This window comes from Natrix helvetica, assembly GCF_964273705.1.
Source record: "Natrix helvetica genome assembly, chromosome: 7".
NCBI classification, from domain to species: domain Eukaryota; kingdom Metazoa; phylum Chordata; class Lepidosauria; order Squamata; family Natricidae; genus Natrix; species Natrix helvetica.
This window is the reverse complement of record NC_138558.1, coordinates 21,533,781-21,558,513: the sequence shown is the minus strand read 5'-3', so window position 1 is coordinate 21,558,513 and position 24,733 is coordinate 21,533,781. Positions and strand designations below refer to the sequence as shown.

Genomic DNA, 24,733 nt, shown 5'->3' with positions numbered 1-24,733 from the left:
CCCGCTGCGCTCCCCCCACTTATGGCACGCGAGCCAAAAAAGGTTCGCCATCGCTGGTATAGGGTCTTCCGTTTGAACAGGGGTTGGACTAGACAACTTCAAAAGTTCCTTCCAGTTCTATTCTATAAAATACAATAGCAGAGTTGGAAGGGACCTTGGAGGTCTTCTAGTCCAACCCCCTGCTTAGGCAGGAAACCTTATATCGTTTCAGACAAATGGCTATCCAACATCTTCTTAAAGACTTCCAGTGTTGGGGCATTCACAACTCCTGGAGGCAAGCTGTTCCACTGATTAATTGTTCTAACTGTCAGGAAATTTCTCCTCAGTTCTAAGATGCTTCTCTCCTTGATCAGTTTCCACCCATTGCTTCTTGTCCTGCCCTCAGGTCCTTTGGAGAATAGCTTGACTCCCTCTTCTTTGTGGCAACCCCTGAGATATTGGAACACTGCTATCATGTCTCCCCTGGTCCTTCTTTTCATTAAACTGGACATACCCAGTTCCTGCAACCATTCTTAATTAATTAATTAATTAATTCACCAGATCCAAACACATTAGAAGGGATTCAGGAAGTGCAGGAGGAGAAGGGAAATGGCATGCTTAGAAGACATAAGAATCAACACAGAATTTATAGGTATTGATCAGTAATTAACCAGGAAGAGTTTTGCAGAGTTTGGGCTCATCTTGCTTTGAGTCAATTTCAGATGCAGAGCTGAATTGCATCTGAGCGATTTCCTTGGAAAAACTCTCTACTGTATTCCCATCACAAGTTATCTTTTTATAGTGATTACGGATTACAGGTGCCACTGCAGGTCAGGCAATTACCTTGTACAATAACTAGATTGGCAGGGCACAAACACTGACATATATATTGCTTTGGCAGCTAGTCATGCCCTGACAATTACTTTTGGAGTAATGTGATTCTAAGGCTTGTTTCATTTTTTGAAAATATACATAATTTTGCTGAAAGTTTTAACAACAATCATAAGAATTAATGCAAACTAAAATAGAACGACAAAGAAGAAAACAGAAGAAATAAAAGAAAAACCTAAACATGCAAACAGAAAATTAAGTGGAAGAAAAAAAAATAAAGAAATGGCATCCAATCTTGTTTTCAGTAGTTATAAGTACAATGATAGTTTAACCTCTCTTTCTCTAAAGTTATTTCATGAGTCTCTTCTTTCTATAATCTACCTTTTCTAATAATCAAAATCATAAAACTTAAGTTGAAGTTTTTCTCTTCTTATGCCAAAATTCCATAAGGGGTTTCTAGTCACCAATAAATGTAGATATTGCCTTTCTATAACCAAACAAGTCCATTTTGCCACATATTCTGTTTCAGAGATTAAATAACTGTTACCAGAATGCTTTCAAATTATAATTGAATGATTATAGGATTTCATAATATAAACATGTAGCAATTCAAGTTTTGCAGGGGAAAGTATTAGTTTGTTTCATAAAGCTTCAGAACAAAACCATCCATAGTATTAACACAACCTGTTCAAAACTGTATAAACAAAAAAGGACAAAGCATAACATAATCCAAGTACATTTTAATGACATCTGGTCTCCAGAAATACAACATATTTATGAAATATTAGGAGCAGAAATGCTTAGGATATCAATTACCGATTTTATTCGCAGGTCAAGAAAACATTGGAATGCACTTCCAAATATCACTTAATTATATTCCTTTCTTATTCATGTCCTTTTGAAAGTGTTGATCCAGTGAAAGTCATTCAGTTTGTTGACCTGCTTGTCAACTGTGCAAAAGTATCTCCTAAACACAGGAATGAAAGAAAAGAGAGACATGACCTGAATTGTGAATGAACTGTACTTTCAACCAGCCCACAAAACTTTGCTTAGTTAAAATAGTCTCTCCCTCACCCACCCCCCTAAAACCACAGACACTGACTTTATTCAGTGGATAGAATCGAGATCATGTGAAGTGTTAATACCACTTTATAATGCCGTGGTAAGGCCACACTTGGAATACTGCATTCAGTTTTGGTCGCCACGATGTAAAAAAATATGTGGAGACTCTAGAAAGAGTGTGAGAAGACCAACAAAGATGATTAGAGGACTGGAGGCTAAAACATATGAAGAACGGTTGCATGAACTGATTATGTCTAGTTTAATGAAAAGAAGGACTAGGGGAGACATGATAGCAGTCTTCCAAAATCTCAGGGGCTCCCACAAAGAAGAGGGGGTCAAGCTATTCTCCAAAGCACCTGAAGGCAAGACAAAAAACAATGGGTGGAAACTAATCAAGGAGAGAAGCAACTTAGAACTGAGGAGAAAAAGCATCTTTGGGACAACCTTGATTTGGATTAAGAAGAATCTCCAAAGGCGACACTCTCTTTGCTTTGTGCAAACCTAATGATAGGTTGGCTTTTGGATCTGACCCCAACTGGATAATTATTTGCCTTATACTTAGAGGTACATCAGTTGTAGGTAATAGATAACCTTCCTTTGCTGAAAGCATGCAGCCATTTCCTGATTTATTTTCCCTAAAAAACTATCTAAGGAACCTCACTAAGGGAAGAGGGAGGGATTGGAGGCTATACAACTTGGCCAACAAAAGCAACCCACTGCAAATGGACTTGTGATTGCTCAATTCACCCGCCACTTTCACCCACCCTGGCAGATCTCTGTGTAAGTATGTGGAATTGATCAACACAACTTTGCTAATTACAATCAGTCTAGCTTTTATGATCCATTCCTTGTTTGGAATCCAAACTGCAGCAGCCTTAGCCTGCAACATGACCTCCTGTGACTTCATGGGGTTGTGATGTGACCATGATGAGGTGCACCTTTCAAACTGTGCCATGGTTTTCTGCATAGGAGCAAGCAGCAAACGGGCGACATGACTTATTCTAGATTGGTGTACAACTGGAATGAATTAATGGACAAAAATTAATAATGCATGAGAAAATGTATGGCTGAGATGCCTGCATTGAGAATTTAGAGACCGTAGGGTGGATCAAGTCAAGGAAAGTTTGCCTTGCAAATATTTAAGAGTCACTTTAAAAGTTATAATTAAAATAAAATTGAGTTTGCCAAGGTCCCTAGATCTTTTCAGAAGGATACTGAGAAATATAATAAGAATTTTCTCCTCAGATGCCATTCTAAAGGTAATCTTTTATGCAGTTGTTGACAATCAAATCTAAAATGTTTTGCGTTTCTCTGCTGTAAGTGCATTCATTTTCTTTGTCAAACTAACATACGTTTTTTTAAAAATTCTCTTTTAGTGCATGTCTTCCGAAGATATTTTTTCTCTGTATGGAATATCTAACAGGACCAGGATAATGGAATCCACCTTCTCTACAATATGCCCTGCTGTCTTACAACAAATGATTTTTCACCCCTGTGAAAAATCTGCTTCCAAAGGTAGTTCCAAGCCATCTCCTACAGAAGGTAAGTCTCCATTTAGAATCTAGTTTAGTTAGCAGATTATTTTTTTTCTAGTTATGTACTTCTACAAAAAATATCAGTGATTCTATACCTACAATAGCATAATGTTGGTTGCCAGTTTTCACTATTAACTGATAGATAAAGATAAAGGTTCCCCTCACACATATGTGCTAGTCGTTCTGGACTCTAGGGGGCGGTGCTCATCTCTGTTTCAAAGCCGAAGAGCCAGTGCTATTTGAAGACGTCTCCGTGGTCATGTGGCTGGCATGACTAAACGCCCAAGGCGCAGGAATGCTGTTACCTTCTCACCAAAGGTGGTCCCTATTTTTCTACTTGCATTTTTACATGCTTTCGAACAGCTAGGTTTGCAGAAGCTGGGACAAGTAACGGGAGCTCACTCTGTTACGCGGTGCTAGGGATTCGAACCGCTGAACTGCCAACCTTGCTGATCGACAAGCGCAGCGTCTTAGCCACTGAACCACTGTGCCTGAGCCACTAACAGATAACGCATGATAATTTCAACATCTAGGATTTTAATCAAACTTGCTTTTGATTAAGGCAAAAGGCAAGGAAAATTTAAGCATCTAGAGTATGGTTTATAAGGGAAAAAAAGTTGACCAAAGAAGTAAACAGAAATACATGAAATTTACCATATTTATAAATTCTGTAAATAAGTCAGGATATAACAAAAGGGATGTTAGAAACTACATATTCATCTCTCATGCCTTTAGTGATACTTCTTTTTCTTTTTTAAAATAATGTCTTTAAATAACAACATAATAGAGAGCTTGACACTCAGACGTTAAAAATGGTCTCTAAAATCCTTTCTCTTATTGTTAAAAACCAACGTATTTTGTTTTTGCGGCTAATTCTTCAACAATGATTGAGCCCTAACTGTACAAGTTCTGTAATTTTCGTCCCAACTTACTAAATATTACAGGTAACTTATGAGCATAATTGAGCTCAACATTTCTGTTGCTGAGTAAGACAAGTGAGTTTTCCTCCATTTTATGACCTTTCTGGCCACTGTTGTTAAGTGAATCACTGAAGTTGTTAAGTTAGTAACACAGTTGTTAAGTGAATCTGGTTTCCCCATTTGATTTTGCTTGTGGAAAGGTTAAAAAGTGATCACATGATGCTGGAACATGTCATAAATATGAGTGAATTGCCAAGCATCTGAATTTTGATCATGTGACGATGGGGATGTTGCATCAGTCGTAAGTGTGAAAAATGGTCATATGTTACTTTTTTCAGTGGTTCGTAACCTTGAATGGTCATTAAATGAACAGTTGTAAGTCGAGGACTATGTATATCATTGCATCCTTTGTTGTTTCTTATTTTTGTTCATTTTCTCTTTTTATTTTCTTCAACGATATGAATAAAAATGGCAATGTTAAATCAGTTAAAAAGAATAAAAAACTTTCTGTTGCATCTGTCTGGTGCATTTTAGTCAGATCGCAATTTTTCTGTCTTATTGTTTTTCTGTTATTTCTAATTACTATAACTTTAGCTGACGAGAAATGTAGCACAATGGGAAATGTCAAGGGAAAGGAAAAAATAATAATTTGAAGTTATTGTGACAATCTATGGTTCAAGAATGGAAATGGTGACCATAAACATGAAAAATCCCGTATTTAGTATTTTTAGTGTGTTGCTGTGTGCAATTTAGCATATTTTATTATTCATTTATTTACCTTATTTTTTGGAGTATAAGCCGCACCCCCCCCCAAAAGAGCATGGAAATGTTGGTGTGTCTTATACACTGAATACAGCCATTTTGGGCCTCCTGAAGCCCTGCCCCATGCACCCCAATTTTGGGGAAAATGGGTCGGTTTTTTTGCAAAAACAGGGGCTTTTTGGCCTTCTCCCAGGCCTGCTGAAGCCTGCAGAGTGCTCCTGGGGGCGGGGAGGATAAACACTTTTTTTTCTTTGCTTACTTCTTCGAAATCTTGGTGTGTCTTATATACCGTTGCACCTTATAGTCTGAAAAATACGGTAATCAGTTTTTTTTACTGCCTGCATCATCTATATTTATATGTTGTTCTTGTCAAATAATCTCAGCAAATCCTTGGACTTAACTGTATCTTGAATGTTAGGTCTTCAGCTGTTTTTCAACTAGATGGATAAACCCTATACAATGAATCACCAAGAAGGACTTTGTTGGTTTAATACAACTAATATACGTATATTTTACTGTGTCTTCTTTTTTTCTTTTAACAGTTTGGGGCTTTGGGTTCCTTTCTGTGACTATAATCAGCCTTGCGTCACTTCTTGGATTGGTTTTAACACCTCTTTTAAAGAAGGACTATTTCCCTAAGATTTTAACCTACTTCGTAGGTTTGGCCATTGGAACGCTTTTCTCTAATGCAATTTTTCAACTTATTCCAGAGGTAAGGAAAGGTAGACAAAAATGGTGGGAATATAACAGGGAGTGGGCTTCCAAAATTTCAGCAATGGGTTCTCTCGTTGCTGGGTGGGCGTGGCCACAGTGGGCATGGCAAGTTTGCCTCCTGCACCACGGGGGGGGGGGGCATGGGCGTTTTTGCCTTCCCCAAGCTCTGGAGGTTTTCCTTGAGCCTCTGGGAGGATGAAAATTGCCTCCCCCGGGCCGTTTCTTGACTCCTGGAACTTCCAGGAGGCCCGTTATCTCCCTCCTCGAGCCTCCACATGGGTCCTGCACTTACCTTGCATCCAAAACGGGCCATGTGGAGACTCCTGGACGGGGCGGGGTGGGGCAAGGTGGGCAGGGTGGGCAGGGCCAGCCAGGCATGGGATTTGGAGGTTCTCTGAGCCGGCCATAATGTTAGTTATGGGTTCTCCCAAACCAGGGCGAACCTGTAGCAGCCCACCCTTGAATCTAACCATATTCTATGTTTTCCCTTAAGATTGAGCATCTGGAAAGATGTTTTTCAGTGTTACAGGCTTGTAGTCATTCCCTTTCTTTCCCATTTACTCCAATTATAAACTCCTTTAGGGGGATATGTTACATTTGTACTACTATTCTCCATCTATGAAAGATGACTTACCAGTCTGACAGGAAGTGGGAGCACATGCTAATATTATATGTCCATTGGCAGTGGCCTGGCAAATAGAATTCTATTTGAAAACATGATTAAATGCAGTCACCGAGTCGTGTCTATGGTTGTCTGCCAATGAAAAAAGGAGTTGGGGATGTCATGAAGCTTTGGTAGGATTGTTCAGGTGCTTTATGGAAAGAGGAAGTGAAATTTTTTAATTCCTCAAATGATGATGTGTGCTGCCAAAACCACTGGTAAGGAAAATTGGGTTAGTTGCTGAACTGGTTAAGCATGTGGGTTGAATAGAGTTCATGTAGGACAGAGGTGTCAAACTCGATTTCATTGAGGGCCACATCAGGGTTGTGTTTGACTTTGGGGGGCTGGGGTGGGCATGGTCAGCTCAATGTCCCTTGGGTTGGGGGTTCCTGAGTGTTCTGCCTCCCGAACTCCATGCGATGGCCTCCTGAAAATCTCTGCCAGTGAAAACAGAGCTTGGGAGAGCCAGCTGTGGCCTCACGAGCTCCGTTTTTGACCGCGATGGCCTCTTGCAACTCTCTGCCAGTGAAAACAAAGCTCGGGAGGGCCTTTTGTGGCTCTTGTGAGGCTGGTTTTTGGCTGCAATTGCCTCCTGCAACCCTCTATCTGCATGCGGCCCTCCAGAGCTCCGTTTTTGCTGGCAGAGAGTTGCAAGAGGCCGTTGCAGCTGGAAACAGAGCTCAGGAGTCTGTTTTTGCTGGTGGAGGCACTGCGGTCCAGTCCCTAACTGTTTCCAGGATGGCCCTGTGGGCCAGATCTAAGCACCTTGCAGGCCGGATGCGGCCTTGAGGCCTTGAGTTTGACACCCCTGATATAGGAGATGACCAGACTGAGCCTGAGGGAGGGATCAAGTGCGTTAGTGGTGGGTTCTGGGTGGTACGGCCCGATACAGGCATATCGATGGCCGCTGGGAATAGCAGCCACCATACCAGAATGGTGTTTTGGTGGGCCCACCTGCCCACCCATGTTCCTTACCTCTTTTTGAAGGAAACGAGCCAATTGCACACATGTTCACAGTGTACAGAGCCTGTGTGACCTCGCCGAGTAGCTGGGCATCTCAGGGCAGTCGCGTGCACCCAAGATGGACGTCCCGTCATAGGGTACCGGTTGTGTTGGGATCTGGAACACACCACTGAAAAGCGTCATTAGTCAAGAGTCCCTTCATGCCCACAAGAGATCTAAGTGCAGTCCACCTTGAATTCCTTTCTTAACTCCTGCTAATTTCTCTTGACCATTAGTAGTTCAGATCCTGAATCTCCTGATTTCCCCAGCGTTTGACAGTCCACTAGAGAGGTGAAATGGAATAAGCGTTTCCTTCTGCAATTTATTTCCATGCAAATTACTATGTTCAGCATTCATTCTGACCCCCATGTACATTTTGTGGATTAATTATTTGGCAAGATTGATTTTAAAAAATCACCCAGTTGGAGTAGATATTTAAATATAGAACAGGCAACCTTTGTTATGAGATGGCCTAGCAAATGGTGACATACCGTATATGATTTAATTTAGGTGAGTTACAATATCAAGTAAATTTGGGTTAAATTTACTGAATGAATACGATAAAAAAGGGAATACTGTAATGAAAAAAAACCTTCTTAAAAAGAATACAGAAATATCAAATGACATGTAATTATTATCAATGTTTTTGTTCTAGGCTTTTGGATTTGATCCCAAAGTAGATAATTACGTTGAAAAAGCAGTTGCAGTTTTTGGTGGATTCTACATCTTATTCTTTGTGGAAAGAGTTCTTAAAATGATATTGAAGACCTATAGTCAAGTGAGTTGGGTAGCAGGATTGAATTAAAGGGATGCGGAGATGTATACTGTTTTTACTGCTAAAGATGATTATATTTATTTAACTGTGCAGGAAATAGTGAAAAAAAAAACTGATGCAGTGTTTTAACCAAAGACCCCATCAGACAACAGATCTCACACAATTCAGTTTATTGCAGAGAAGCAAAGATTGAATGGAACTCAGGACTTTCTCTCCAGCCAGAATGAGATTGGAAGAGAAATGCCATTGACATGTGTGAAATGTAGGTTGAGAAGACAGTAACATCTCTGATCTACAGTGTTAATGTTACAATTATATGTTAACCACACATGGATCTGCTCAAAAATGAATGAATGAATGAATGAATGAATGAATGAATGAGGCAGGTCAAACGCTAAACTGGATTTAATTTACAATTATATTTCATTAACATTTAATCACATACATTAAATACATGATGTGATTCTTTGCCGGGTATTGAATAGTTTTCCTTTCTGTCCCATTAAAAACAACAATTGTGTGTACCTTTTGGAGGCCCAGAGGATTGTACATAAGGCTTTTAAGAGTCACATATATTCCTCAGACCCGGGATGTGGACTTCTAGATAAGAATGCCAAATTTCTCACATTTTGGTATATTTACTGTACACGTATATTTTTAGTATAGCAACCAGCTGTTTTCATATATATTGGAATAAAGTGCATTTAGACGAGGTCTGTCTGTCTGTCTGTCTGTCTGTCTGTCTGTCTGTCTGTCTGTCTGTCTGTCTGTCTCTGTCTTTCTCTTTCTCTGTCTTTGTCTCTCTAACTATCAGCTCCCCCCCTGTAATCTACCTACCTACCTATCTAATACCTAATTTACCTACCTACCTACCTACCTACCTACCTACCTACCTACCTACCTACCTCTCTCTCTCTCTCTCTCTCTCTCTCTCTCTCTCTCTCTCTCTCTCTCTCTCTCTCTCTCTCTATCTCTCTATCTCTCTATCTCTCTATCTTTCTATCTTTCTATCTTTCTATCCAATATCTAATCTACCTCCCTCCCTCCCTCTTTACCTACCTACCTACCTACCTACCTACCTACCTACCTACCTACCTACCTACCTATCGTCTATTCTATTTCTAAAGTTATATTTTGATGAAGTCCATTGATTCCTTCCTGGATTGTTTCATCTGGTTCTCTTTAGATGGGCCACAGTCATTTTGAACCCGAAGAACTGAAACTTCCTCAACATCGTTCTGCGCCTCCTGTTCCTGTAGAATTAATCAAATCGGTCAATGGAACCATGTGCTATGCAAATCCAGCTGTAGCAGAAGCTAATGGAAATTTAGGTTTTGATAATGTCAGTGTGATCTCTGGACAGGTATGATTGAACATGTCGTGCCAGTTTATCACAGCATTTCCAGCAAAGAGCTGATTGCGGATCTTTTCTTTGTTGATAATAGTTTTAAAATTGAACTTGGGTTCATCGTCCACTCCAACATTGTTAACCACTCAGTATGTGTATGTTTGCACGTGCACACAGAGAACAAAAAAGTGTTTATTCAGACACCTATAAATATTTCTTACAATTAAGTTGTAGATTTACTTTATCCCTTTTTATATATTTTTTTGCTTTCTTATTAACCTTTGCACTTTACTAACCAGCCTTCCTGCCTACTGAATATGCTACACTACATAGTTAAATAGATAGTGGCTGGCAGCTGTTCAGGAAAAGGCTGGGCTTGGCCAGTACTGATTCCAAGAATCTGATGTCATTGGCAATGATATCCCAAGTTCCACCTAATGGAACATGTAAGACACATAAACTGAGAAACATGATCTCTTTGGGTAGGTCATGCAAATTGGAGGTAATAGTCTCTTGGGGTAGATTCCCTTTTCTGTGTTTGCTCATCAAAACCTTTCCATGAAGTTGGTTCTGCATTTGACCAAGGCATATGTAGCAGTGGTAGGATTCAATTTTTTTTACTACCAGTTCTGTGGGTATGGCTTGGTGGGCGTGGCAGGAGAAGGTTACTGCAAAATCCCCATTCCTTCCTGATAAGCTGGGACTTGGGAGGCAGAGAATAGATAGGGGCGGGGCCAGTCAGAGGTGGTATTTACCGGTCAGTGTGGTTTCCGGATCCCGTTGCAACCGGTATGGTGCAATGGGGCCGGGCGTCCACTACGTGCACGCACACAGCACATAGCACGCCTGCAGCGCACGCCTGCATACTTACTGCCCGTGACGCTCCGCAATGCCTCTGTGATGCTCCAGTTGCTTGGCGGAGCGTCGCGCAGGTGCCATATGCTCTGTGCACGGAAGCCCCGATCAGCTCAAATACAGGTAAGGAGTGCGGGCGGGTGGTCAGGCCCTCCGGAGCACTGTACCGGAACGGTACCTGCTGCTCCCAGCAGGCACCGGTATGCTCATACCGGGGCGTACCGGTTGTATCCCACCACTGTTACCGGTTCTCCGAACTACACAAAATTTCTGCTACCAGTTCTCCAGAACGGTCAGAACCTTCTGAATACCACCTCTGATATGTAGTTATATAGTAACATTAGGCATAATCGGGAAGCTGACATTAGATTACATTGTGGAAGTCTGCAGGTTCATAAGATTATCTTTGACTTTAAACATTGACTTTTAGGTATCCTGTTTGACTGTGGGCTAGTCCTGTTAATGTAACGATAAAATTAATCTTTAGGGTGATATTCTTTCTCTTTCTTTTAGGTTTGTGAACTGTTAGTTTAGCTCTCTGTCAATATCCCCAGCAGTCACGTAAAATTAAATTCCATTCATAGTTGAAACTGTAACCTTTAACATCTCGTGTAATGTTTATACAAGATTCATGATTGCTCAGACTGGAAAGCTTTAATGTTTGATTTGGTTAAAAAAGGACAATATTGTAAACTTTCCCTTCTACCTTAAAACAAAGATAGTGTTAAGAATTGTTATGGTTGACCACAAAGTCAGCCAGATATTTAGACAGGATTTGACATTTTTATCCACTTATAAAGTCCTTCTCTAGGATTAGAGATAGGTAGATGTTTGAGGGAGTTATTAGTATTATGGCAAATATTATTACTATACTTATACAACTGTTTAGACTTCAGCTGCATTTTTATTTACATATCAAATCCTTCCTAAGGACCTGTTACTGTTTAATACGCAGATGTTATTGTTTGTATTATTAAGAAAGCTTTCTTTTTATTATTTATTATTGGTTGGCTCTTAACAGTTCTTTCAGGATGCTTCCTGTTAATTACTGAAAGTTAAGAAGATTAAAGAAAAAAAAAGAATTCAGTAGAAAATTAAGTCAGACATCAATTTACTTTTCTATGTTTACTTTGAGGAGAAAATTGGCTGTGATTTTTGAAATGTTGAAATGGTTCTTTAAATGGCGTCACTGGGAATTTTATTGTTAGAGTAGAGACATATTAGTCAATGGTAAAAAAATCAATTTGCAACTTACGGTACCTAATTTTTAATTTCAATTCACCCTCTGAAATTTAGATAGTATTTGGAATTATTCAAAATTTTCACTGCAGTTCATCAACAGTAAAAAATATAGTAATAAATGTTTTCTAAAAATACATACAGGTAGTCCTTAGTTAAGGACCTATGTGACTGTTCAAATTTGCTGTGGTACTACACAAATTGTTCTTACACCAGTTGTAGGGCTGAAGTTGCAGGGCTCCCAACAGAGGTGGTATTCAGCAGGTTCTGACCAGTTCTGGAGAACTGGTAGCGGAAATATTGAGTAGTTCAGAGAACTGGTAAATACCACCTTTGACTGGCCTCGCCCCCATTTATTCTCTGCTTCCTGAGTCCCAGCTGATTGGGAGGGAATGGGGATTTTGCAGTAACCTTCCCCTGCCAAGCCACGCTCACCAAGCCACACCACACCCACCAAGCCACGCCCACAGAATAGGTAGTCAATTTTTTTGAATCCCACCACTGGCTCCCATACACAATCAAAATTTGTATACTTGATATCCGACTTGGACTTATAACTGCAGGCCACTTCAACTCCCCCCTTCTGCCTATCTCCCCTTACCCCATCTCTGCCCTTTTGTCCACCTGCACTCTATCAGCCTTACCAACCTGTGCTTCACTGCCCTTGATCATAACCATACTATTCAGTGGTGGGATTCATTTTTTTTTTACTACTGGTTCTGTGGGCATGACTTTGTGGGTGTGGCTTTGTGGGCGTGGTGTGGCTTTGTGGGCGTGGCAGGAGAAGGTTACTGCAAAATCCCCAATCCCTACCGATCAGCTGGGACTTGGGAGGCAGAAAATAGAACTGGTCAGAACCTGCTGAATGAATACCACCTCTGATACCATTGCTATAAATAAACTACTGTAATAATTAATAATATTATCATCACATTTTTTAAATGTAATGGATTATTTATTTAAATTGATCTAGGAGTTTTTTTTTCAACTTAGCCACCCTAAATCATATAAATTAGTGAAGCGTGTTCTTTCCTTTGTTAATCTATTCACTTAAAGTACACTGAAACTTGAGTCCTGGGAGTCCAGACTTCTCCTATTGAAGTTCGGTGGCATGATTAATAGGTGAACCATAACTTCTGTTCAACAATTGTGCTGACTCTGAATTCAGAGTCCCAGAGGAAAAGCTATCTTCGTTGTTTGGTTTATTAAGCTATGTGAAGTCTTAAATACTCCTGTCAGGTTTTAAAGAGAGATAGACAAGATTTAATTGGCTGACCAAAATAATAAGAATAAAAAAAATATGTGGCTTCACCTCCAAAAGTCCCTGCTGCTTTGAAAGACTCTCTAAGACTGTTAACAATATTAGAAAATATAATTCTTTCAGAAAAATTGCCACAGCATCAAATGCTTAAAAGAATAAAAGAATCCTATCTTATTGCTGAAAATTAACCCTGGTCCATCAACCTCATTTCTGACTACTTTTAATTGATTAACTATTCTGTGGTTCAGTTGCTTTTGAAAGGAAAATGTATTACTTGATGTATTGTTTAATACTTACTTTAAAAATTTGCAAAAAGGTGTCATGCTATCTATGATAAGCCTGTTAGAAGATGAATCCAAGACTTTACGGTCTTCTGAACCAAATGTATAAAAGCATTGGAAACCTGGGTCCATCGAGGTTTTACAGTTCTTTTGATAATCCATTTCACTTGGACAGCTTACTGCAGAGACAAGAGAAGAACTGTGATCTAGATCAAAAGTGGATTTGGCCTCATGGTTCTATGCTTGTAATTGAAATATTTTGAGGTGGCGCAGTGGTTAGAGTGTGGTACTGCAGGCTACTTCAGCTGACTGCTAGCTGCAGCTCAGCAGTTCAAATCTCACCAGCTCAAGGTTGACTCAGCCTTCCATCCTTCTGAGGTGGGTAAAATGAGGACCCAGAACCCAAATGAGGGGCAACTCTGTAAACTGCTTAGAGAGTGCTGTAAAAGCACTATGAAGTGGTATATAAGTCTAAGCACTACTGCTATTGCTATTTGCTGTACGTGGATTATGATTGTATGTAGTCCTTGACTTAGGACTGTAATGGGGCCCAGAACTTTCACTATAAGTCATGACAATCCTAAGTCATAATACCTACATGATTGACCTGATTTTATGAGGGGTTTGTGGTGGTACTTAAATAAACACTGTGATTGTTAAATGAATCCATTTGTTTTTATGGGCGTTTTTCAGTGGTGGGTTTCTACCGGATCGCACCGGATCGTGCGAACCGGTTGAAGAATGAACCCGGAAGTAATTTCCGGCCCCGCCCCCTTGGCGTTTTTTTTTGCATCGGGGCTGACTCCCCGCCGCCACTGCTGTTCCTTGTCTTCTGGCCCGTTTCCCAACTGGCCTTTCCTCGCTTGGAGGGCTTTGGAGGGAAGCTTCTGCAGAAGCCCGGGTGAGTGACAACAAGTTCCCGCCGTTACCAAGTCTCGGAGGCTGTAATTTTCTGAGCTGTGCGCGCGCGCCTGTTTTCCACGGCGTGGAGCAGCAGCGAGGCCGGCAATGACTCAGGATGCCATCCGGGAAGACGAGGAACGCGAGGGGGGACCGTTGACGGCCTCTGCAATCATCGCTCGCCTCGCAGAGCCTCGCTGCTGCTCCACGCCGTGGAAAACAGGCGCGCGCGCACAGCTCAGAAAATTACAGCCTCCGAGGCTCAGAACGCTTCGGAGGGAAGCTTCTGCATAAGCCCGGCCGAGCGACAAGAAGTTCCCACCGTTACGAAGTCTCGGAGGCTGTAATTTTCTGAGCTGTGCGTGCGCGCCTGTTTTCCACGGCGTGGAGCAGCAGCGAGGTTCTGCGAGGCCGGCAATGACTCAGGATGCCATCCGGGAAGACGAGGAACGCGAGGGGGGACCGTTGACGGCCTCTGCAATCATCGCTCGCCTCGCAGAGCCTCGCTGCTGCTCCACGCCGTGGAAAACAGGCGCGCGCGCACAGCTCAGAAAATTACAGCCTCCGAGGCTCAGAACGCTTCGGAGGGAAGCTTCTGCATAAGCCCGGCCGAGTGACAAGAAGTTCCCACCGTTACGAAGTCTCGGAGGCTGTAATTTTCTGAGCTGTGCGTGCGCGCCTGTTTTCCACGGCGTGGAGCAGCAGCGAGGTTCTGCGAGGCCGGCAATGACTCAGGATGCCATCCGGGAAGACGAGGAACGCGAGGGGGGACCGTTGACGGCCTCTGCAATCATCGCTCGCCTCGCAGAGCCTCGCTGCTGCTCCACGCCGTGGAAAACAGGCGCGTGCGCACAGCTCAGAAAATTACAGCCTCCGAGGCTCAGAACGCTTCGGAGGGAAGCTTCTGCATAAGCCCGGCCGAGTGACAAGAAGTTCCCACCGTTACGAAGTCTCGGAGGCTGTAATTTTCTGAGCTGTGCGTGCGCGCCTGTTTTCCACGGCGTGGAGCAGCAACGAGGCTCTGCGAGGCGAGCGATGATTGCGGAGGCCGTCAACGGTCCCCCCTCACGTTCCTCGTCTTCCCGGATGGCATTTGGAGTGATTGCCGGCCACACAAACCTCGCTGCTGCTCCACGCCGTGGAAAAAAAGCGGGCGCGCACAGCTCAGAAAATTACAGCCTCCGAGGCTCAGAACGCTTCGGAGGGAAGCTTCTGCAGAAGCCCGGCCGAGCGACAAGAAGTTCCCGCCGTTACGAAGTCTCGGAGGCTGTAATTTTCTGAGCTGTGCGCGCGCGCCTGTTTTCCACGGCGTGGAGCAGCAACGAGGCTCTGCGAGGCGAGCGATGATTGCGGAGGCCGTCAACGGTCCCCCCTCACGTTCCTCGTCTTCCCGGATGGCATTTGGAGTGATTGCCGGCCACACAAACCTCGCTGCTGCTCCACGCCGTGGAAAAAAAGCGGGCGCGCACAGCTCAGAAAATTACAGCCTCCGAGGCTCAGAACGCTTCGGAGGGAAGCTTCTGCAGAAGCCCGGGTGAGTGACAACAAGTTCCCGCCGTTACGAAGTCTCGGAGGCTGTAATTTTCTGAGCTGTGCGCGCGCGCCTGTTTTCCACGGCGTGGAGCAGCAACGAGGCTCTGCGAGGCGAGCGATGATTGCGGAGGCCGTCAACGGTCCCCCCTCACGTTCCTCGTCTTCCCAGATGGCATTTGGAGTGATTGCCGGCCACACAAACCTCGCTGCTGCTCCACGCCGTGGAAAAAAAGCGGGCGCGCACAGCTCAGAAAATTACAGCCTCCGAGGCTTCGTAACGGTGGGAACTTGTTGTCACTCGGCCGGGCTTATGCAGAAGCTTCCCTCCAAAGCCCTCCAAGCGAGGAAAGGCCAGTTGGAAAAGGGGCTTTGCTCCTGCTCCGGGCTGGAGGCTTCCCTCCGAAGTCTTAGGATGTTCTGAGGAGCCCCTCAAGGAAAAACGCTGCTGCCAGGTAGTTAAAAGTACCTCTCTGATTCTGTTAGACTCTGTCAGTCTCTCTCTGATTCCCTCTCTCACTCCCTCTCTGTTCCTCTCTCTCTCTGTCTGTCTGTCTCACTCACACACACACACTGTGGTCACCTTGTTGAGTGTTCCAATCACATTTGAAACACTCAACAACTGGCTTGCATTTATGGTATTTTGCAGCATTCTGCAGTCATAGGACCAAAATATATGGTTAAAAGCATATATTTTGGTCCTATGACTGCAGAATGCTGCAAAATACCATAAATGCAAGCCAGTTGTTGAGTGTTTCAAATGTGATTGGAACACTCAACAAGGTGACCACAGTGTGTGTGTGTGAGTGAGACAGACAGACAGACAGAGAGAGGGAGTGAGGGAGGGAATCAGAGAGACTGACAGACACACACACACACACACACACACAGAGACAGAGAGGGGGAGGGAGGGAGAGAAAGATAGAGAGACACACACAGAGTGAGTGATTAAGTGAATGAGTGAGAGACAGACACACCCACATACACAGAGTGACAGAGAGAGAGGAAGGGAGGGGAGAGAGACAGAGGGAGAGACAGAGACAGACACACACATACACACAGAGTGAGTGAGAGACAGACAGACACACACACACAGAGTGACAGAGATGGGGGAAGGAGGAGAGAGAGACAGAGATACAGAGAGAGAGACAGACAGATAGACACCCAGAGAAAATGACAGAGGGAGACAGAGAGGGAGAGAGAGAGAAAGAGCCAGAGAGAGAGAAAAAAAGAAAAAGAAAAAAAGAAAGTGGGAGAGAGAGATGAAAGAAAGAAAGAAAAAGAACTTATGACCACAATTGAGCCCAAAATTTTGGTTGCTAAGCAAGAGCATCGTTAAGTGAGTTTCACCACATTTTCCAAGTTAGCCATGCCCACCTGGTCACATGACTGCCAAGCCACTCCCACCAGGTCACATGGCTGGCAAGCCACTCCCACAAAGGAGGCCACACCCACAGAGTAGGTTCCAAAAAAATTTGAAACCCACCACTGGCGTTTTTTTGCTGGAAACCAGCCGGAAAAAAAAAGGTAAATCATGGTCACATGACTATGGAATGCTGCAACCAGCTGTAAAGATCAGCATCTGAAATATGGTCATGTGATCAATATGTTTGTGTTCGCGCACGCAGGTCATTGTGGAAACTCTGGAACTGGATTGTAAGGGGAGACAATGTGTCAAAACTTTGAATGGTAGCTAAGCAACTAGTTTTTAAATGAGAACTACTTGTCCATGTCTTATTTCTCAGTAAATGTGCAATTTAAATCTATAGAGAGGGCTGTAAAGCACTGTGAAGCGGTTTATAACTCTAAGTGCTCTTGTTATACGATCCTTTGCTTTCTTACATTGACTTAGTATTTGATACAACTCTCATTTTTGTTTTGTTTTGTTGCAGAGAGAAGAAACGCAAAGTAGCTCATGCAAATGTGTCAAAGGGCCTTCCTTATCTGAGATTGGTACAATTGCCTGGATGATCACATTAAGCGATGCTTTGCACAACTTCATTGATGGATTAGCCATTGGAGCGTCTTTCACACTTTCCCTACTTCAGGGAATTAGCACATCTATAGCAATCTTATGTGAAGAGTTTCCTCATGAATTAGGTAACGTGTTTTGCATCATTTCAAAGTTTAAGGTATGTAGCTGAGGCAGACTTCTAGAACCAATGAAGCTACCATAGTTATGGCTTTCAACTTTTAATCATAGTGATTCAGAAATCTGGAACTGCATTCTAACGCGGGGTGAAATGCTACCGGTTTGGGCCAGTTCGCTCAAACCGGTAGTAAAAATGCTTTAAAAAGTTTTTAAAAAAGTTCCGACGCCACAGCTGATTGTCGCACAGCTGATCATTGGAACTTTTAAAAAACTTTGTAAAGCATTTTTAAACTACCGGTTCACCCAAATCGGTAGTAAAAAAATGCTAAAAAAAGTTTAAAAAAATTCCGACGATCAGCTGTGCAACAATTCGCTGTGCTGCATGATTTATATTCGGAAATCCTGCTTTCTAGCAAATCTAAATTGCACGGCACAGCTATTCCCCCCCCCCCTTGCTGTTCTACTTACCTTTGCAGAGTCAGAAAAGGCTTCTTAGTGCCTGTGGTGCGCCTGCATGCGTGAAGCAAACCGGTGGCATGCTTCAGAGCATTTCACCCCTGATTCCAACCCTAAGGGCATCAGTACTGGAGCAAGCTGTCCTAACAAACTTCTCATCACGCAAGACATAATCCATAAATATTTTATATTTAAATGAGGAAATGATAGTTTTCTGATACATTACATATACATCTTACCAGTCCATTTTGAATTATTATCATCCTGAATCAATCTACTGCAAGATGAAAGCCGCTCCACTGAAGGTTACAGACCATAATTTATCATGCTGATCCTGGAGATTGATAGACGTTTTTCAACTTCCCATTCTAGGAATGATAGAATGACTGGCTCAAAGTCATCCTGTACCAAGGGTGCCTTTAAAGGGTTACATCAAACGGTCTCTCTGTATTTTGATTTATCTTCGATAAAGGATAAATCATAACTGCGTTACATACTGATAATGTCATACATTTCTTTTTTTTTAGGGGATTTTGTCATCCTTCTTAATGCAGGAATGAGCACAAGGCAGGCCTTGTTTTTCAATTTTTTATCAGCATGCTCTTGTTATATTGGCCTAGTTTTTGGCATAATTGTAGGCAACAACTTTGCTCCAAACATCATTTTTGCAGTAGCTGGAGGCATGTTTCTGTACATCTCCCTTGCAGATATGGTAAGTTTCTGCTACAGCTTATCTACCCATCTACCTACTTAACAATATTTATAGTCTACTGTAGTACAAATGGACTTAACCATTGGCATTATTACTATGCATGATTATGAGAGACTAATATTTATGAGACAGTGTTAAGAGAAACCACAGTACCAGTACTATTAGCATGAAACTAGGAGATTGAAATGGCAATGAGTTCATGCTACTTTTTTCCAAGCTGGACATATTGGATGTGATCAGTCAGTATAAACCTAGGGTGAAATATTTATTGCTATGAGCAAAGTAAGGAACTTCTATCCTGGCCTTTTTTGCTTAATTCTAAAAACAGCTGTTCTCCCCGAGTTACTCACTTTGCACCTGAAAACTCTATACAGTAGAACCTCTGTCATGAATGCTTTGGACCATGACCAAATCGGATTCTGACCAAAAAATTCACTATATTTTTTCCGCAGCCGATTTCCCTTTCCACACCATTTTTTTCGTAAGCACCAAATTCCAAAATTAGATTTGGGTCATGACCAAATCAGTCTGCGGCCAAAGTTATGGAACGAATTATGGTCGTGACCATAATTCTACTGTATGGAAGATTGACTAGTTCTACATGGGTACATGAGGCCAATGGCTTGAAAAACCAAGAGAGAAGAGAAATAAGAGGAAATATATGGATTTAGTATTTTGTCTGTGTGGAATTCAAGAGCCATAGTTCCAGAATTTACCACCATCTTTCTTGTGGTGGCATCCTAGCAATTTTTCATTTCAAAGGACAAAAACAAACAAACAAAGATGGCGAAGTAAAAATGAATGAATTAAAATGCCATTATGGCAACTACTCCCTATGTATGTAATATTTTTCTTATTTTATCAAATCATTCATTACAATTTATTCACAACTTTTGGAGTACTTAAGCTTTCAGGGACTACATGCCATGTTAATGCTTCTGGCTGTGCAAATTCTGAAACCAGAAAGATCGATGTGTTAAAAATACAGAGAATTTAATAAAGCTATGTGCAATTCGTAGGAATATGCAATTCCACCCACTTAGAGAGGAAGACATGAATAGATCACATCTATAATCATAGTTGGCACAGTGAATTTTAGGGTATGTTTGTGCCTAATTTCTTGGGTTACAATGAGTGAGGCGTAGTTCGGGAAAAAACTGGAAACATGCTAGCTGCTGGGGGTTCACAAGCTCTCGTGAGAACCTCTAGCTAAGATTCTGTGCAATTCGGAGAACCCGCAAATCCCACTCCTGGCTGCCCCCCTGCCCCTCCCAGGAGTCCCCATGCAGCCCTTTTTGGATGCAGGTAAGTGCAAGGCACGCTTGGAGTCTCAGGGAGGGCGAAAAATGGGCCTATTGGAAGTTTGGGAAGGCTGTAAATGACCCTATTTCTGGCCTCCAGAGTGCCTATGGAGCCTGGGAAGGCTGTTTTCGTCCTCCCGGAGGCTCGAAGAAAGCCTCCGGAGCCCCCATGGTGTAGGAGGCTAACTAGGCCACACCCATCCAGCAACCATGCAGAAAACCCCTTGCTAAAATTTTTGAAGTCCACCCATGGCTGCTTTTCATCTTTACCAAAGAGCAAAGATCAAGCTTGGACATTAAGGCTGTTTTCTCTGATGTCTTCCTATCTTACATGATGTTAAGAACCCAGTTTGAAAGCCTGCTTATGGCATAGTAGGTGCTAGGTTTTTCTATCTACCTTTCAAATTTCTCTGTCTTTAGGTCTAGACCGGAACTGTGTCTGAGCCAAATATAATAATATGTGTGAATGATCAATACAGAACCCTGATTTATTGCTGAACCCCACTTTTTCTTCTCTGTCTAGAAACAGGTAGGATTTGTAAGAGTTCTTCGTTTTCTCTCTCTCATACCATTTCTCTTAGGGGATCATAGTGAACTGCTCTCATTGCTCAAGGGATTCTATCAGCTGAAGGGATAGTACTCTGGGTGAGAACAGAGATTGTATGGCCTCATACTTTCGAATGTTCCTCCAAAAGAAACTTTTCTGCACATTAAAACGCTTACATATGATGGGTAAAGCATTGGTAAAGCTGTTGGTCTGATGTCTTTGCCTGTTACAGTTAAGACAGCGAATTGATTCCAAATGTATGCCTTGTACACTAGGTGCATTTTGTGGCAGACTGACTTCCGAATTCTTTTCTTTTTGTCTATGGTCCAAGATGCTTTGTTTCCCATCCTTGGTTAGGTAAGATCTTTGGAAAAATATTCTTCTGGAAGTTGGATGAAGCCTTAGATTGAAACCTGAGCTGGAAAAAAATATCTTATCGTTACTAATTGCAGCAAGGAATGAGAATTGTCTTCATTTGTTTGCTGTCAAGTACATAAAGCATCTACTGTATTTTCTCTGCTAGTTGGACAACAATTCAACAGATCAATACTTTTAGTTAAAACAGATATCAGTCTCTATCAAGTTAAGATCTAGAAATGCTCATGCAAACAAGAATGCAGACATAACCCAGATTAATTGTTGGTAAATAAGCAGAAAAAAACAGTTTGGTGTAGTGGTTAAGGACACTGGAGGCCATGAATTCTAGTCCTGCCTTAGGCACAAAGCAACTGGGTTACTTTGGGCAGTCAATTTCTCTTAGCCCTAGGAAGGAATGTTATTTTTATATTTAACTTGGATTGAGATATTCACAGTTTCCCAGTTGTGGTTGAGTCTGTCCATGTGTTGTGAGATTAAGGAGTTTCCATTGTATCTTCTGACTTGTTCATGGATAATCTTCTGTTTGTCTGTCTGTTTTACATAGTGGCTATTACAGTCCTTAGAGTATATGTTGCAATTTGTTACAGATGTCTTCTTTCTTTTTTGGGCTACTAAGTTTTTTGGCTTACTTATGTTTTAGAGGACTTTAGTTAGTTTGTGTGCTACTATGAAGTCCCGTGGTTACAGTAAGTCTGTTGTTTGTTTCTGAGATACTTGTGACATAAGGTAATATTATTCTTTTCATATATTGTATTGGTTGCATTGTAGTAGGTTGAATGATCAGTTATATGGATATCCAATCTCCACCAACCAACAGCTAGATAAGAAGGGATTACCACTAGACAATAATCAAGTAGAAAACAATATTCCATTCAAATAAATACTAAGGAGAAAAGCATCCACTGACCAAAACTGGAAGGAAGGGCAAGTTACTGTATATAAACAGGGATGTTACTTGGCTGGATAATGAAAAGTCTACAAGGAAAGATTTATTTTTTCCTACCTACATAACATAGTGACTTATCAGGTTTTGCAGCTAGACCTGAATTTCATCTTAACTCTTCACTCATAATAGGTTGACCCAAAACAGATGATTATTAATGAAATTTACTACACAAACCAATTAAATGTTTCCTGACTAAGATGGACAGATGAGGAAGTCCCCAAATCTAAGAATAGAGGTTTAGAAGTAAATCATAGCTTATTTTTTTTCTTGTCCATGTCTTGATGAAGTAATTGTTTGGCCCTACTATCTAAGACAGTGTTTCCCCAAATCATTAAGTCTATTTTTTTTGGAACTTAGAAATCGTATCTATTCTTACCAGTAATGTACAAAAAAAACCCATTCCATAAAATAAAAATGAATGCATTTTATATATTAAATATACTAACATGCTATTCTACCACTAGATGGCAAGACTTACCTACTGTAATTTTTTTCTCTTCTTTTTTTTTGTGGTTTTATTCCCATGGCAACTCCAGTTCCCAGAGATGAACGACATGTTGAGAGAAAAAGTAACTGGAAGAAAAACAGATCTGGTTTTTTTCCTGATTCAAAATGCTGGCCTGCTCACAGGGTTTACTGCAATCCTGCTCATCACTCTCTACGCAGGCGAAATTGAACTGGAATAATGGGACAAGGAAGACAATTTAGTAGATGAAAATGGAAGAACTTCAGAAAGGAACTTGAAAGTAATAAAGACACCTCGTTTGCTTCCGTCACGGAACACAACTCCCCCCCCCTAAAAATAATATATATAAATATAAAAATAATATATAAAAATAATTTTCTAATATGTGTTCTAAGGTAGCATTTTCCTCCATGTGTTTGTCCTATGTTAGTCACTTTTATATCAGAGCGCAACATTTTAGTGGTATGAGAGGACCAAGTTATGAAAGACTCTGTCGGAAAAACAAACAAACATTTATTATTTATGTCAATGAAAATGTACTACCAAACCTTTGTATCAGAAAAGCTCCTGGATTTGGAACTTCAGGCTGAGATCTGTTTTAAGGTACGTGTGCAGCATAATTTAAGCTGAAATGGTTTACTATATAGATCAATCTTGTATAAAAATATACAGAAACTTCAGTCCCATTGTAAGGGTATGTGTTTTCTAGCATTTTAACTACATAGGGGGCTCCTCTTGAGTAGCAGAAATCACACTGCCATTTCAGGATCCTGCTGGCCTGTCGCCTTCCTGAATGAGCATTGCATACTTTCTTCATTAATTTTTCTGAAAATGGTCTGGCAACTGGAAGACTTTGATTTTACACATCTCTAGCTTTTGGGAAATAGCTCCTTCTCCCTGCTAGGACTGAAGGAATACCAACATTCTCCTCCTCCTCCTCCTCCTCCTCCTCCTCCTCCTCCTCCTCCTCCTCCTCCTCCTCCTCCTCCTCCTCCTCCTCCTCCTCCTCCTCCTCCTCCTCCTCCTCCTCCTCCTCCTCCTCCTTTCTCCTCCTTTTCCTCCTGATCCTCCTTCTTTCTCCTCCTCACCACACTGCTCCTCCTCTTTCTCTCTTTTTAGAGAAATCACTGCCTTTTTGTTACTACAATGTAATTCAAAATAGGTTTAAAAATTTCCACCACAGAGATTGCTAATTTAAAACCATTTTTCCCAAGATCTTAAAAATCATGCAGACACTCCAATTTCTAATTAACCTTGGTTTAATTGGACTTCCTTTTATTTATTTATTATGTCTTTTATACTTATGGGAATGGCCTTAAACATAAATTCAAAAGCTGTGGAAAATTCACCAACTTTTTAATAATTAATAACGTTTATAGTTCCCTGGTTATTTTTAAAGGAAGAATTAAACAGTATACCACCATGAAACATTTGACTTTTATTATTGAACTTTCAACATAATGAGCCACAGTCAACATCCTAAACTGTTGAAATTTCTTGTTATAAATTCCTTAGAAATGGAAAGGATAGGAAAGCTATGACCATTGGCTGAATTGTATGCCTAGATATGCTCTAAATATTGATTGCCTGTGTAAACCTTTTGATATATGAGCAAAGCTCTCATAGGAATTGTGTTCCAATTTTAATGGAAAGTCCAGCTTCAGATCCAAACATTAAATAAGAAGCCGGGTGAGGTAAATGTTCCATATGATTGTTAACCCAATATTTAGGGATGCAACATTGTGTTCCATTGTTTAACTGAACTGGTTCATAACCAGTATAATTTATTCTAGCGGGAGAATAGTTCTTCAGTCTTTTAAGCAGAGGTGGTATTCAGCAGGTTCTGACCAGTTCTGGAGAACCGGTAGCGGAAATTTTGAGTAGTTCGGAGAACCGATAAATACCACCTCTGACTGGCCCCGCCTGCATCTATTCTCTGCCTCCCAAGTCCCAGCTGATTGGGAGGGAGGGAATGGGGATTTTGCAGTAACCTTCCCCTTGAGTGGGGAGGGAATGGAGATTTTACAGTATCCTTTCCCTGGAGTGGGACAGGAATGGAGATTTTACATTATCCTTCCCCTGCCATGCCACGCCCACCAAGCCTCGTCCATAGAACCGGTAGTAAACATTTTTGAATCCCACCACTGCTTTTAAGGAGGGATCTTTCCTGGAATTGCTAC

General features: G+C 41.6%; 1 protein-coding gene across 1 annotated transcript in view; it reads left to right on the top strand.

The window, feature by feature from the left end:
* The window catches only part of SLC39A8 (solute carrier family 39 member 8), a 36,862-nt gene extending 13,367 nt beyond the window's left edge, over window positions 1-23,495 (top strand). Inside the window, exons 3-9 of the mRNA XM_081959987.1 lie at window positions 3,249-3,414; window positions 5,632-5,801; window positions 8,122-8,244; window positions 9,428-9,604; window positions 17,548-17,755; window positions 18,731-18,915; window positions 22,624-23,495. Of these exons, the coding sequence (XP_081816113.1) occupies window positions 3,249-3,414; window positions 5,632-5,801; window positions 8,122-8,244; window positions 9,428-9,604; window positions 17,548-17,755; window positions 18,731-18,915; window positions 22,624-22,773 (1,179 nt within the window). The 3' untranslated portion in view covers window positions 22,774-23,495. The remainder of the gene's footprint in view (window positions 1-3,248; window positions 3,415-5,631; window positions 5,802-8,121; window positions 8,245-9,427; window positions 9,605-17,547; window positions 17,756-18,730; window positions 18,916-22,623) is intronic.
* Window positions 23,496-24,733: the final 1,238 nt, after the last annotated feature.